We start from the raw sequence: 14,764 nt of genomic DNA on the forward strand, positions 1-14,764 counted from the left end.
TCCCCTTACCTGTCCATCAACAGTAGAAAGGTGTAATCAAAGGGAGAAAGTTAGAGAAAAATACAAAGCAACACCCAAAACCAGATTATCTGTTCCTCTCACTCCTACTGAACTTCTGGAAAACTTCTGCCATTGAGGTAGGAAGTTTCAAGACAAAAGCAGAGCATTAAACAGTAGCACCTGAATCTGGCTCTAGCCCACTTAGTAAAAATTAGGTTACTCAAAAAAAGTATGGGGTATGAAGTTCCTTGAAAACTAAGCAAATCTGAGTGAGACTGCACTGCAGTATATGCTGCCTGCGCCCTTCTTCACCCAAAATATGGGAAGAGAAGTGGTTCTTCTTCATAACAGCAGTATAAACCACCACAAAAAACACTCCAGAAGAGTTAAACTTGACTTAAGGTTTTAATCTCAGGAATAAATAGTCTTATTTCTCAGTAATATTACAGAAAATTATTACTTCACCCAAACAAGCATCCATACATTTTTTTCTATGGAAAACTAGAAACTTTTGTCTGATTTCCTACAAAGGAGATTAGTTGTGGACATCTCACAGAGGAAGAGGATGGCTTCCTGTGTTTCAACAAATACATCCACAAAGCCACATGCAAACACCGACACACAGGCTCTCTACACAAAGGATGGAGAGGTAGGATCTGCCATGCTCCGTCAGATCCTACTGCAGTGCCCACTACCTCCTGTCTGAAGCCATCAGAAAACAAGAATAACTATGTGAACCTCTGGAAACAAGTCCCTGTTCAGTCTCACACCTGACCTCAGTTTCAAAATCAATTTTTCATCAATACTGAATTGAGGAACAAACACTGCAGTCTTAGGTTTTATTTAGAAGTGCTTTAGAACATTATTTAGAAGTGCTTTAGAGCGCTTAAAAATTAATAAATAAAAATCCTAAGAGAGATCAAGTGGGGAAGACTCTGCCCATCACTTTTTTTTTCCTGCCTTCCATCAACCAGGTGCTGCTGTGTGAAATCCAGCTGTATTTTAACAAAAATATTTGCAACTCGATAAATACCTATAGGATGAAAGGAAGCCACCTACTAATATCTTACCTAATATACCTTTCCCTCCAGCTTCTCATAGATTACTATTGCTGCTGAGGTCCACATCGCTGTAGTTCTCAAAACTAAATCTAACACTTAACACTGACAGTGTAAATTATGGGCTAAATAAAAATATCAGTGAGAGAGAGGGGGAAGTTGTTTCAGGGAAAAGCGCTGAAGGAAAGAAAAACAAATCACTGGCTTACATAATAAAGATATAAAACATGTATAGCATGTTCACCCTGAACAGAATTACAGGACAAGTAGAGATTGAATTAGAATGAAAAGCAGTCAATCCAGATCTACAACCATATGATTTCACCAGATTAAAAAAAAAAGAGAGATACGGAATAATTACCAGCTAAGTGGACTAAGTAGAAATTTCCTGTACAGTTATAACATATCTTTACATTATCATTACATATCTCTTCAGTGGAGTCAAGATGCATTGTGTTTTCCTCTGAATTACATAGTCCTGATTGCTTCAAAGACCAGGCAATGGCACTGGGATGCACTGTCTCTCATTCTGTGGAATCACTGCTTTTATGATACCCAAGTAGGACACACAGCTTGGAGATGCGGTGATAAAATGTGGTTGTAAAAATGTAAATACCAATGTTTTAAAGCTAACACATATCTTATTGTGAGCTGAGCCAGAAACTTTTCATTACCACAGTTTTTTTACATTCAATGCATTTAAGTAAAATCATAGCCCATTTCAGAACTGTATCTGCACTAAAAGAAAGTTTACCAAAGTATGTCAAGTTTCCTATCCGCATCTGTTGCAACAAATGTTTCCTAGATCTCTTAGGAATACCACAGTATTTATTTATGTTCAAAATCAAACTGATAACAAGGAAATTGTACATTCACACTTTTAATCATATTTTTCACCATTCTCTGTTCCTCTTCACAATTTAACTGTTCACATTTCCCTTTCCTTCCATCTCAGAATTTTTGACCGTAAAATCTTCATCTTAAGATTTGTTTCTAAGAAAACAGTGTATCTTGCTTCCCAGAACCTGAATTTGGGAACAACTCAACAGTGATTTCCAAGCCTGCCTGAAGGACATCCTATTTCATTATTCCACCAGAAACTAAATTGAAGTAGTGAGCAGATTCTTCTTACCTGTTTGTGAGCATGATCATAAGAGTTAATGTGATTGTCAAACTCCTGGTGTTTATAGTACTGCTTGTCACAGAGTTCACAGTAGAAGTTGGCTTTAAGATCTTCCAGAGCTTTTGCTATCGTGTTTTTCTTTTCAGCATAATCCTGGAGGGGGGCGGGAAAAAGTAATTTTAGTTTTGCCTTTGGTGCAGCGAATGGATTTTGTGCTCTGCAGTTAATCATATTTGTAAACATTTACACACCTCCGTAACGAAAACCTTTCACATTATTTGCTGTGTTACACTGCACATATTTACTGTATCTGCTGCGAGGCTGAAGATTTGCACACTGCCATTTGCTATACAGTTGCCAGCTCCCCTTAGGGGCTCTGTCAGAGGCTAGAAAGATTTCCCCAGGTTCTGTCTAAATACAAATATTTATCATGCTGAAGGCTATTTTCAAGTTAATTTCGATCCAAGGCTAGCTACTGCAAAGATCTGCTATGCAATATACACAAGCAGAGTAAACACGAAGTTACAAACTGCAATAATTTAGTTATCAGGCTTTTACAAGAAAGTACACCTACTAAAAAGAAAGCAAAATTAAAGAAACCCTACCGGGTCCTTCTTGAATGCGTGTACACATGACAACATGAGGAACACTTTCATAGCTGAGATGTAATGAGTAACTTCCATAGTTTTGTTATTTGTGATCCAATATTAGAAGGACAGACACACATCTCCGTTTACCATTACAAACAACTTTGCTTATCATTTATGAGTACATTATATACAAGTAATATTTATGAATTTCCTAAATACATTGATGATAACATGGCCTGTTCTGAAAGAGCATGGAAATGGCCTGTCATCTCAAATTAGTTTAATACCAGTTAAACACTGAACATGTATAACTTCAGTGCAATAACTCCTGCTTTTGACAAGTCTGTCTGGGATAGACTCATCCCCTGAAATTCCAAATGCGGCGAATATTGTTCAAGAAAATACACTCCTTTTATTTGTTTCACAAAAATTCATCACTGTGAGCTCTTTGGCACTGACCCTAAATTCCCCTTGTTTATGTCTTCTTCCTTGTTCAGTTAGATAAAGATAAAAGCTGATCTCATAGTCAGAACACACGAAACTGAGTCAATTGGGGGAAAAAAGTTCCTATTTGCTAGCAGTTTTCACAGCTTAGGACTTGAATACTTCCAATATATTTTTTTGAGTTTAAAATGGAAAATTTATTTTTATCAGATTATAGTATTTTCCTATCAATTATGTTTATTTAAAAAAGAGAGGAATACAATTAGAATTATACGCACAAAGTACTTATTTAAAATAATACTTTAAATTTAATTCAGCATGATTGGACTGCTAGCAAACACAACTGATTCATAGTCAAAGCGAGGTACTCCCTCTTCAAAATTTTGTCCATTAAAAGAATTGCAAAAGTCACTTCAGAGTGGTGTTCTGAATATTGGCTGACACATGAAGAATTCACGCATTTCTAACACATTTCTAAAATGATGTTTCATAAAATTTGTTTTGTTTAAAACCAAAGTGAGTTGGCACTTTATTTCAAGAAACAATAGTATTTTACACTTGGAAATACATGCATGCTGTATGGAAACCTAGCCTGGAAACTCTGCGCTTAGTTCTTAGTATCGACTATTAAGAAACTACTGGTTTTGAACCACTTCAATTATTACCAAGATGCCTATGTTTAGGAAAACACTAGAGGCAGAATATAGAGATATACTCCCTTGAAACATTTTAAACGTAATTCTCATAGTCTACAAAAGAGATGCCACCTAATTTTGTTTTTTTTTTAAACACAAAAAAGAAAATTCTGGATTGGGGGGAATTATCAGAACTCTGAAATATTACATATGACACCTGCAAAGGATAAGAGTGAGTGTGATGGATTCTAAGACAAGAAATGTGAATTGAATAATAATTTTTCTTTATATAAAGATCTCACACCATGTTGTTGATTAAGCCTCAAGCAAAATTTTGCAAGACTTACTAATGTAGCATAATACCTTGAATACAGTTACATAACTTCATTGGTAACATAAAGAAACTACATATTTTTGCATTGTGTCTTGGCAAGATGTTTGGAGAGATTATTCAGTATCTTTTACCACCAGATTAAAATCAAGTTGATAAATCTCATCTCTCCAAACATCCTTCCAAGACTCCAGCTTATTGTATTGCACGTGTATGCACCAAAACCCGCTTAATAAAACCCTTAATGGAGGGTGTTCAGGAGATTCCCCGTGGCCACGGTATCCCCCGGACTGTATCAAGATTGAGGATAAGTTGTTGTTGCTGGTTAGCATCGGGAGCCGAGGAAAGCCTGATTTCAAGGATGAACAGAGAATAGAAACAGAATACAGGTTGCTGGTTCTCTGCCTGCTAGGCTATTTCTACTGATTTTGCAAGGAATACTACTTTGAAAGAGGAGGCTTTCACAACATCTACCAATTTTGGTTAGGGATAACTGCCCAAAAACTGACAGTAAACAATTCATACTCCCTGGACCTGCACAGTACTGGGCAATGGATTGCAGACAGAAATGACCTAAAAACTTGTTGGAGAGGAATATTCCTGGAGTAAAGTAACAGCCAAAAAACTCACTTAAAGTGGTTAAATATGATCAAGCTTGGTCTCAATTTCATCAAGATTTGCCAACCATACTGGAAGTTTTAAAAGAATTTTGAATTATGATTCAGCTTGGTAATGAAACTGAGAACTAAGTGTCACTTAGTATCATTTTTTCCTGAAAGGCTTATTATCTGAAAACTTACAGCTATAATTCACTGTAGCTATTTTTCATAATTTATATGAAAGATCTCTAATAAGTGATCGCATCTATCAGCTGGCATTATTTCTCTAAATCCATCTTCTCCATCCTCCAAAGCCTTTAGCTGGGGCAAATGTTACCGCAAACTTCTGATAAACTGGATTAAGAGCAGGCTTCATCCACAGAGGGGTTACCTGTCACTAACTAGACCAGACTTTCTGCTCTCATTATATGAGAGAAAAAGAAGGAGAGCTACAGAACCACCATTAAATACTTTACATAGATAACTTTGGAGAGTTGACTGGATTCTTCAACCTAGTAGATATTTTTATGGACTGCACTTCAGGCTTATGCTTGTACTTCTACTGTCTGCAGAAAGGTCAGCTAGAAAAAAAAAAGAATGTGAAATTACAATACATCATCTACTCTATGGTGACTGCCAGTGTGAATATTCTCACTTTACAGTAAATGTGAGCTCTTTTTATGGCAGTAAGCTCTTCTGCGTTTACTGTAGACTTAAAAGGGTCAGGCATGCAGTCACAGCAAAGTAAAATGTATTACAGAAATAAACCCTTTCTTTGGGATAATTTACTGATATAGTCATCCCAGAGAGGATTCGACTGCTCTGGATTAGACCATGTTACAGCTGACGGATGTTCCAGTGTAACTGGAACAAAAAATATCTAAAGCACTTTTCTGTTCCACTAACAAACAAATAAAAAAAAAAAAGGCAAAATTTTTTTTTAACATTGTTAAAAGACTCTGGCTAATTTTCTTGATTTGGCAAAACTGCTTTATATAGTAGCTGTATTTATATGAAAGAATTTGCATAAAAATATGCTATTACCAAAAAAAAAAAAAGATCAAGGGAAAAACCAGCCATAACTTAAGAGCACACTTCTTTATAGCCAATTAACTGCAATACCCATGGAGATAATTAAAAATGATTCCTTAATTTCTTGTATATTTACTAGTTATTATAAAGACAGTATCAAGAAGCAGATTTAACTGAATAAAATGTACAATTTACTAACATCTCTGCTATCAATCTCAGTATTAGTTGATACATATAAATTTTTTTAATATTTTCGCATATCACTTTTTTCTCATGTAAGCAGTCTCTACATCACCCATTGATGCAGTTGGAGGAATAAATAAAAAATAGAATCCATTAATAATATTAATGCAGTCTAGTACCAAATCTAATTATTTATAAGGTTCTTGTCCTTATCAAGGCGGTGAGACCAAAGCAAAAGGCAATTAGATGCACTGATCAAATTACTCATTGATCTTAACAAATTCATTTCCAAGCAGTGTACAGCAAGTTTTGGTTTCATACCAAGTTTAAAAGGAGACTGGCTGGGAAAATAAAGACCAAGAATATTGTCAGATCTTTTGGATTACCTTACCTGAAACTTTCCCATTAACTGTGAGACGTGATGGCAGCCTAAAACTCACAAGGCCATAAACATGAGATGCTATTTCCTTGATTTCTTGCCCTCTTCTGACATTCTCCTTTCAGGCAAAGGAGATTCCACCAGCAACGACCCCACTGCTTCACTGCACTGGATGAGGATAAGCCCAAGGAGGAAACCCTGAAGAGTCCTACGCTAATCGAAGATCAGAGGCTGAACCCCACACACCCCCCTTTATTTTCTCTTCAATATTACCTGCAGACAACCAATTCCAACCAAAACACTTACTACGTTACAAGTGAGCTAATCAGTATTCTGCTATGTGCATACTTGAAAATGCTATTGAAGACATGCAAATAATTATACAACCGGTTTCTCAGCTTCCTAATAAACACACAGACAGTATTCCACATTTAGACAAACACCCTAGCATTAAGATAAATAACACAATGAAATTAGAAGGAAATAGAAAAATTTATTCCAATTAGTGCTGTTTGCTTCCTAATGTCATCCTCATTTTTTTGAAACACCAAGTTTGTTTACCATATACCTACTAATGCAAACAGCTGAATTCCACCCCCCTGCACTAAATGGAGTGAGACGAATGTGAACAGGGAGAGAGCTGGACTCAGTGGAGAGCAAAGCAATGCAGAACAGTGTCCTGCAACGTTAAGATCGAATTAACGTGAAAGGAAGATTATGATGAGACAGCAATTCGTTATCAGATTTGTCTGTCTCATTAACTTACTTAAAGCACTTATACCGTATAATTACTTTTAACTGGGACTCATAAAAGCACTTGATTGGGGGTTTTTTTGCCATTAAAACTAACTGTTGTGCATAGATCTGTAGAATTACTTATTTATTCTGGTGCTTTAAAACCTACTTCCAGGCAGGGTATGCTCTTACAAGGTGAGAGTGGTGGCCACAAATCTTTGCTTGGATACTTGTATTAAGCAGGAACTCTTCATCAGCACTTATGAGAAAGCGTGAGTCTAGTTATAATGGAGAAAAATTTATCTACCCCATCTCTTTTGATGCCCATACAAGGTGGAACTGAAGAAGGCTTAGCTGTAGAAAAGAAAGAAGGTTTAACTCTAGATAGTATCTTCTTCACTGAATGTTCATCACTTTAATGATAGGCAAGGGAAAAAGAAGCCTGGTGTTAATCTCCTTTACTCCTCTACCGTTAAATAGTCCAGTCACACACTTTAATTAGAGCAGAATTTTGACTTAAAAACATCCTGGGGTTGATTTTTGACATTTAATTTCCCTATAGCAGGCATGTAGACATCTAAAGATTTTCATAGCTATTTAATGTAATTTCATTGACAGGTAAGTGTCTAATGTAATTAGACTCTTCAGGAAAATCAAGTTTTTCTATTTGATCCTTCCAGCAACACACTAAACTAAATGAAGTGCCTTTTAACCTTGCAGAACTTGCAGCCCTGGAGATGGACTCAAGAACCCCTCTTGAGCACGAAAACCGAGCACTGGAACAAATGTCAGTGTTCATGCCCGGCAGCCCTCAATCTGAAGGGGGTATGACCACATCTTGTGTAAGGCATTTTGGGACCCAAGGAAGGGCAAAGGACAGGGCAAGAGGAGTTGTTTATTTATTTCACCTCAAGTTAACTGACTGCCAGTTGACTGGCTGCTATTAATTTGTATTTTAAAAGTTGCTCTAGAGCTCTTCAAGCTTTAATTGCTTGGTGAAGTTAGTTTTTGGTCTAGTAAAAATTGACAGTAAAGTTGGCCAGGGCATCAGGGAAACAGAAAATTTGAGCTCATCTTATTAAATATATTTAATTTTGAGCATCTGATTGATCTATGGGACAACTTACACATGAAAATCTGCATACCTGTATTTTCAGGATGACAGTTCTTTGTGATTATTGAGTACAGTTTTCCTAGTTTTGGCTGCTGTGCTTGACTGTAGTAAATTTTCTTCCGCAAGATTTTTATCATGATCCTCTATACTGATTCTTTTTCCCAGGTTTTCAAAACACTTTTTTTCCTGTATTTTATCTTTTCTGCTTATGCTTATATTTTTAAAAGTTTTTTTTTGTTTGTTTTGGTTTGTTTTTTTGTTTTTGTGTTTTTTTTTAAGGAAAGCAAAGGGGAATTTACTAATCTTTGAACTGAAATAAAGATGTTTCTGTCCCATTTTGTTCCTCTCAAGAATTCAATTTCTCCATGACTGGTTAAAACTGCAATCTGTCCTACTTTCAAAGAAATCTGAAACTTTGTTATTTAAATATAATTCAATGTCTCTAATATGTGAGCATTATATTTACTCTATTGAGGAAGTTTCAAACCATATTTTAAATTCAATAGGTCCATTCTGTTTTCACAGCCGATGTATTTGTTAGGAGCAGGGTGCTACTGAATGGCGCATGGTGCCTGCTGAAGTAAGTGCTCCTGGAAATCCTCACCGCAGGCTCAGTGACTTTTCTTTACAGACTCTTTTACCGATTTCATTTTACTATGGCTTTCCAGACCATTAAACCTTTTCATGCAAATTTACTATCTTTTTATAGCTTCAGGGACCCATCATGACTAGCCTTACATTATGTGCTTTGAAGTTATGTGCCACGAGCACTTAAATACCCAGTCATTGAAAAAGACCTTAGAACTGGGCCAGCTCTGAAACACTCCTAAGCAGGTTTGTATGACTGCCCAACAAGTCCTGGATGCAGATAAGAAACAATTCCAGCCGCAAACCAGAAGGACAGTCTATTCTGATATATAGCTGATGGTCTATATCAGTTTATCTTGCTGGAAAGAAGAACCTCCTACACAGACATTTGGTTATTAAATGAAATACGTCCTATAGGACTGGACCAACGTACTGTTAATTTTAGTTAAAAACAACCACCAGCACCACAACAGGTGATTGGTGACAGCCTGCATGGTTGTGGGGGGAAAAAAAAGTATCATTTCTTTTGGCATCTTTAAATAATGCAAATAAATCTTTCTACTGAGAAGCCCAGAGAAAAAGTTTGTCCTAATGGGAAATGGAATTAAGTTTAAAATTGCCATAGAGAAAACTCATTGAAAAAATCCTTCTAAAAATTTCTGCCGATTTTGGATTGATTCAAAATACTCTTCAGAAGCAGTAATCAACCTTGATGAAGATGCTCAGTCTAAGTGAAAAGACAAAGAGAAATGAGACTGTAGGAACAGTGCTTTGCAACACACAAACAGGCTTTGAAGATCCTGTTCTTTCATTTCTGAGATTGCTTAAGCTGCCAAAGTATGACAAGAGCCCTGAAGGAGCCCCGATTTACCTTGGTGGATCTACTCTAGCTAAATTATGAGTGACCTTACTGCAGTCTTAAATCCAGGTATAGCCTCTTTGAGACGAGATGGGCCCGGTCTTTGTTCTCTCTGAAAAGATAATTAAAATGTTGCAAACTTCTGAATGACCCTAGGTTAAAAAAAAAAAAGGGGGGGGGGGGGGGGGGCGAGGGAGGGGAGAAAATAAAGGAGATTGGAGTAAATGTAGCTGCCGCTGAAGCAGGAGTTTATGTACTAAATACAGTAACCAACGACCCATGGCAAATATCTTTTTACCAATGACTTTTTTTTCTTACTTTTTTATTTGTATGAGCCACAAATGGCAGATGGAGTATTTATCATTGCTATGACCCTCATATATACAGAAAGTTATCTGAATAGGTGCATCTCATGGGAATCGCTACTTTATGTAAATGATAATACTTAAGTTTTGAAGACTTTAGACCTAAAGCTGATATAGTTGATAGTCAATAATTTCAATAAAAGGGAAAGACAGAGGAAGCTTAATAAAAATATCACTCAAGGCTCAAAAGTGCATAAAAGCCTGATTTTTAACCCCACCTCCTGGCCAAAGGGGAGAAGAAAAGATTTTGGTTGATTTGATACTTTTCACTGTTGTGTTGGAAAATGGGAAGAAAACTAAGGAGACTGGTACAAGCACATCTCAAGATATACTGTTGGGCAAACACTTCTGAAGTTGATAGTGTCAGGTACAGAAAAGGCACGAGAAAGCATTTTTATCCATTTCTTCGCTGTCTACCTACCCAGGCAAGTGTTCAATAACAGCCAGCCCTGCAACGAGGATAGCCAAACTCAAGTGTCTTACATCCAGTATCTATACATGAGCTGAGGGAAAATACATAAAAATGGCTGGCCATTACCACCAATGACATTTCCAAGGAGGCTCTCAAAACAGCATCAGGACTGCAGCCCTGCTTTGTACCGCTTTGCTGCCGGGAGTGCTGTATGAGTGGCACCTTTCACTGCGAGATGAACACACAGAGATGAAGCATTTACCCAGCATTGCCCATAATCATTAACTGTGTTTAAAGAGATGCAGAGAAAATGAGCCATGTCCACAAAACAGTGAAAGCTTCTTCCAAAATATCACACTGAAACCCACACATTTGCATAAATGATACATTTAGACTGATCCTTAGTCACACTATTCCATTTTTCTTCATTTTCTGTCGTGCTTTCTGCATAGCAAATTGTCAAAAATCCCTGAAGTTGAGCAAAAATGCAGGAAATGGCATGTTTTCATGCTGTCAGGTAAATAAATGAGTTTTTAAATACATTTTCAATATACACTCACTAAAGTTCACAACCAGACTAGAGACCGAGATCTGACTGAAGTTTGAGGGACTATTTCTGCCAATCTGTCACACACTGCACAGTGATCAAAACATCTATCAGGGAGGGAGACACTAAACCACAAACCCTATGTGAGCTGTGCTAATACACTTGTCTTGACTTTACCTAATAAGGTCACAGGGACATTGCAAAAACCATCAGGTCCGCTTTGAAACTCCAGCACAGTGTTACATACATCTTACTGTCCATTTCTATTAGTGTAGGGCCTATAGGTTCCCATTGCTTTAGGGACTCTGAACAGAATATAAAAGACAGTTTTAGAGTACTCAGAAGTTGAAGTGGTACCTTATAGGTATCTCCTCCTCAATAGCAAGTCTTCTTTATGCCTTGGCTACTCCTCCTCGGTGCTAGCATACTTGTTGCAGGAGCACGCATTTATTTAGACCAGTAAGCTGATTTAGGTTAAAAATACTTCTTCGGTGGAAAAAAAATATGTTTAATTAAAACCTGAATCAGTTCACATATCCAGTTAAGCACAGTGCAGCTCTATCACCACTATGTCAGAACAAGCAACAGGGTGGTTGCATGAGATGTGGAAAAAGTGAGAGCTGGCCAAGACTGACCAATTCTATCACAGGGGGAATCAAAGCTAACAGCAAAAGCATAAGGTCCAAAATAAATTAGTGCAACAACCAAAACTAAAAATGAAGCTTCCTAATGTGTACTCTGATAAATGTGTACATTTAGGTTTCCATAAAACTATAGATCCAAAGATCTTTATTTAGTCTTCACAAAGAAGTTGCTATATGGTTGTGAACTGCTCACCAGTTACAGAAGAAGCATGATCTTGAGACTCAAGGATCCTCTGATACAGCTAGAAAAAAAGTTTGGAAGGGAGAAATAATGGCACAAAATGCTAGACAGAAACATATATTGAGGAGATGCCAGCATTAGTGGCGAACTCAAGGCATTTGGTAAATGAAACGGATTTCTTGCATGCAAGTACTAATTTTTTTCAAAGGCTTCACGTTCTTGGATTATTGAATTCTTCTTAGCCCTAAGCCATCCCTGCCCAGCCAAAAGTTTTCTCTTTCTAGTTGAAAGAAACTCCAGCTGCCTTGAAGAAACAAACAGCAGACAAATGCCCCATGCGATGGAAACTGCTGGATGCACAACAGTTTTTTTCCAGCAGGAATCATCAGTGGAACATAATGCAAAATTAGCATTTCTGAACCCACTAATTGGTTTTGTTAAAAAGCAACAGTATCTGCAATATTGCTGATATAGGAGTCAGATGAACAGGATTCCAGTTTAGCTACAGTTAATAGTAAACCAATAAAATTTAATATTGACCTCATGTGGCTACTTGTAAAAGAAACTAGAACTGACATTCGGGAAACAAAGCTTAGCAAGGCCTACTTAAAAAACTGATCCTTAAGTAGCAGTGAGCAAACAAAAAGATATGTATATTCCCAAACATTAAAGGTCTTTGGATCTTTGACTTTGTTCTCCAACAAAACAGAGCTCAGCCAGCAATGGCAGCAGTGGTCTGATTTCCTCTGGACTTGAGTTTCAAGTGTGGATCCTAAAACGTTTGAGTAATATCCTTGCACTGTGGTCCATTTTCCTCTTCCATTAGATCCTCCATCACCATAAAATACATAAACCCTTGAGATCTTTGCTTCTCTGTTAATTTAGACTGCAGTGGGTTTTCTATTTCTTGTATACATGTACATTAACATGTACACATACAGAGCGTGGCAGTATAAACCTAACTTTGGAAACCAGACTTCAGATATGCTACCTAAAGTGCATACCTGTAGTAACCAAAATGGATTTGGGAAACTATCAGGCTAACTTCAATTGTACAAAGAACTGACCCATAAAAAACAGTGAAATTCAGTAAAAACAGTGTTAGAAATAAATGTCAGTAAGTGTACAGCCTGAAGCCTAAACTCAAGGCGATTTTAATCCTGACCTTATCATTTCCACCAAATGCTGGGGGAAAAAAAAAAAAAAAAAAAAAAGAGCACAAAAATGGTGAGAGCTGGAGGTGGTAATGCTGGTACCAGCACACCTAGAGCTCTGCTTCCCCACCAATATTTAGCCCTTTGCTGCCTCTCACAGGGAAGGCATGGACAGCTCTTTGGGATCCATATTCCTGTGAGATTTTAAAACACATTAATATAGCACAGGTTTGTCACACAGAAAAAACATACTAACATCTTGCTTCTTAAAATTGTGCTAACGAGTACAAGAAATTTTCCTGTTTATTATTATTATATATTTATTATATGCATTCTGGGCATCCAGTGAAAAAATAACTATTTCTGCAAACTTAATTCCATCATATGGTGAAATACTTCATGATGATTAAGTTAGATTAAAGTCTTTTAACCACTCCAGACAAGCAATTTATTTCTTCCAAACGGGGTGGAAGGGTACTCAGCAAAGGATGCTCACATTGAAATTTTGTGTCGAGATGCCGCCAGGAAATGTTAAATGAAGACAAAGCACTTAGCTTTTTTCTTCCAATTTCATCCACAACAATGCAGATGAAGCTTTTATATATGCATATTTTTAATGGCTTCATTTTAAATATTATTTTTAATCAAAGGTTTTGGTGTATATTTTGATCGCTTTGCATGTCATACATTTCACAAGCCCACGTTTAAAATTGTAAGTTTAAATATATGCACATGTACACACACGTATGCATATAATGTAGACGGTAACTTCATTTATCATCATTAACCTTGTTTTTATAAACAGCTTTTCAATTGGTTTTATCTACAGAAGCACATTAAATTAAGTAATGACGATGTCCCTGTGTACAATAAGACTGTGCTGATAGCAAAGGAGCTCAGTCAGCTCTCATAATATGAGTCTGCAATTGTTCTGTGATATCCTTAATTTGTTACAAGCCAAATCCTCTTAAGAGTGCCCGCTAGAATCCAAAAGGTCAGACGGGAAAGTGGCAGAAAATCAATACTGACAGCTTCTGTCACCCTCCACAATCTATATAGCTCTTTCTAAGTTAAATTGCTTCTTTCTAATCTTTCTAATATTTGGCTGCTTGAATCTTGCTTATATAACATTAAAAAAAAAAAAAAGAGAGAAAGAAAAAAAATAATTACTTTCCTGAAGAGAAAGATGTTACTTTTAGGACTAAAAATCAGAACAAAGCTGGTCCTTGGTTGGAGTTTGTGCAGATACTGTTGTGATCGAAGTTGCATTTTCATATAGAGACTGTCCAAAGCCACGACAAAACACCACACTGCACTCCTGTATCAGCTAGAACACTTTTGAGGTGGGTTAGCCCAAAATTTGAAAGACAGATTAATACCAGTTGGACACATTTGATTTTCTTATAGCTCTTTACAAAGCACAGATCCTCTATTTACACGCTTAAAAGGGTTAATGCTAAAATATAGTGAAATAAAAATGCCAGAAGGCTTTATGTCAAGCTCAAATACCGGTTTTCTTGCCTACTGTATTTTTAATTATGAATAAATACCAGCACTGATAATCAATATATGCAACATGGAGGAAAACATTAAATTTTTAAGACGGGGATTTTAATATGAAGCAAAGAAAAGGTCATTCTAATCTAAACCAGATTAAAAGGAAAATAAATTAAACATCCCTTCAACTTTGATATGAGAATTTAACAGGTGCTGGAGCAATCTTCTCTTATAGAAAAAAATGATTTAGCAACAATAATAGGAGAAAAATATGTATTTTAGCAGAGAGGGAAT

At 36.6% G+C, this 14,764-nt stretch overlaps 1 protein-coding gene across 1 annotated transcript in view; it reads right to left on the reverse strand.

The window, feature by feature from the left end:
- Positions 1-14,764, reverse strand: part of ZNF804A (zinc finger protein 804A) — a 156,475-nt gene that overhangs the window by 35,469 nt on the left and 106,242 nt on the right. Inside the window, exon 2 of the mRNA XM_074145741.1 lies at positions 2,191-2,334. Within this exon, the coding sequence (XP_074001842.1) occupies positions 2,191-2,334 (144 nt within the window). The remainder of the gene's footprint in view (positions 1-2,190; positions 2,335-14,764) is intronic.

This window comes from Numenius arquata, chromosome 3 (genome assembly GCF_964106895.1).
Source record: "Numenius arquata chromosome 3, bNumArq3.hap1.1, whole genome shotgun sequence".
NCBI classification, from domain to species: Eukaryota; Metazoa; Chordata; class Aves; order Charadriiformes; family Scolopacidae; genus Numenius; species Numenius arquata.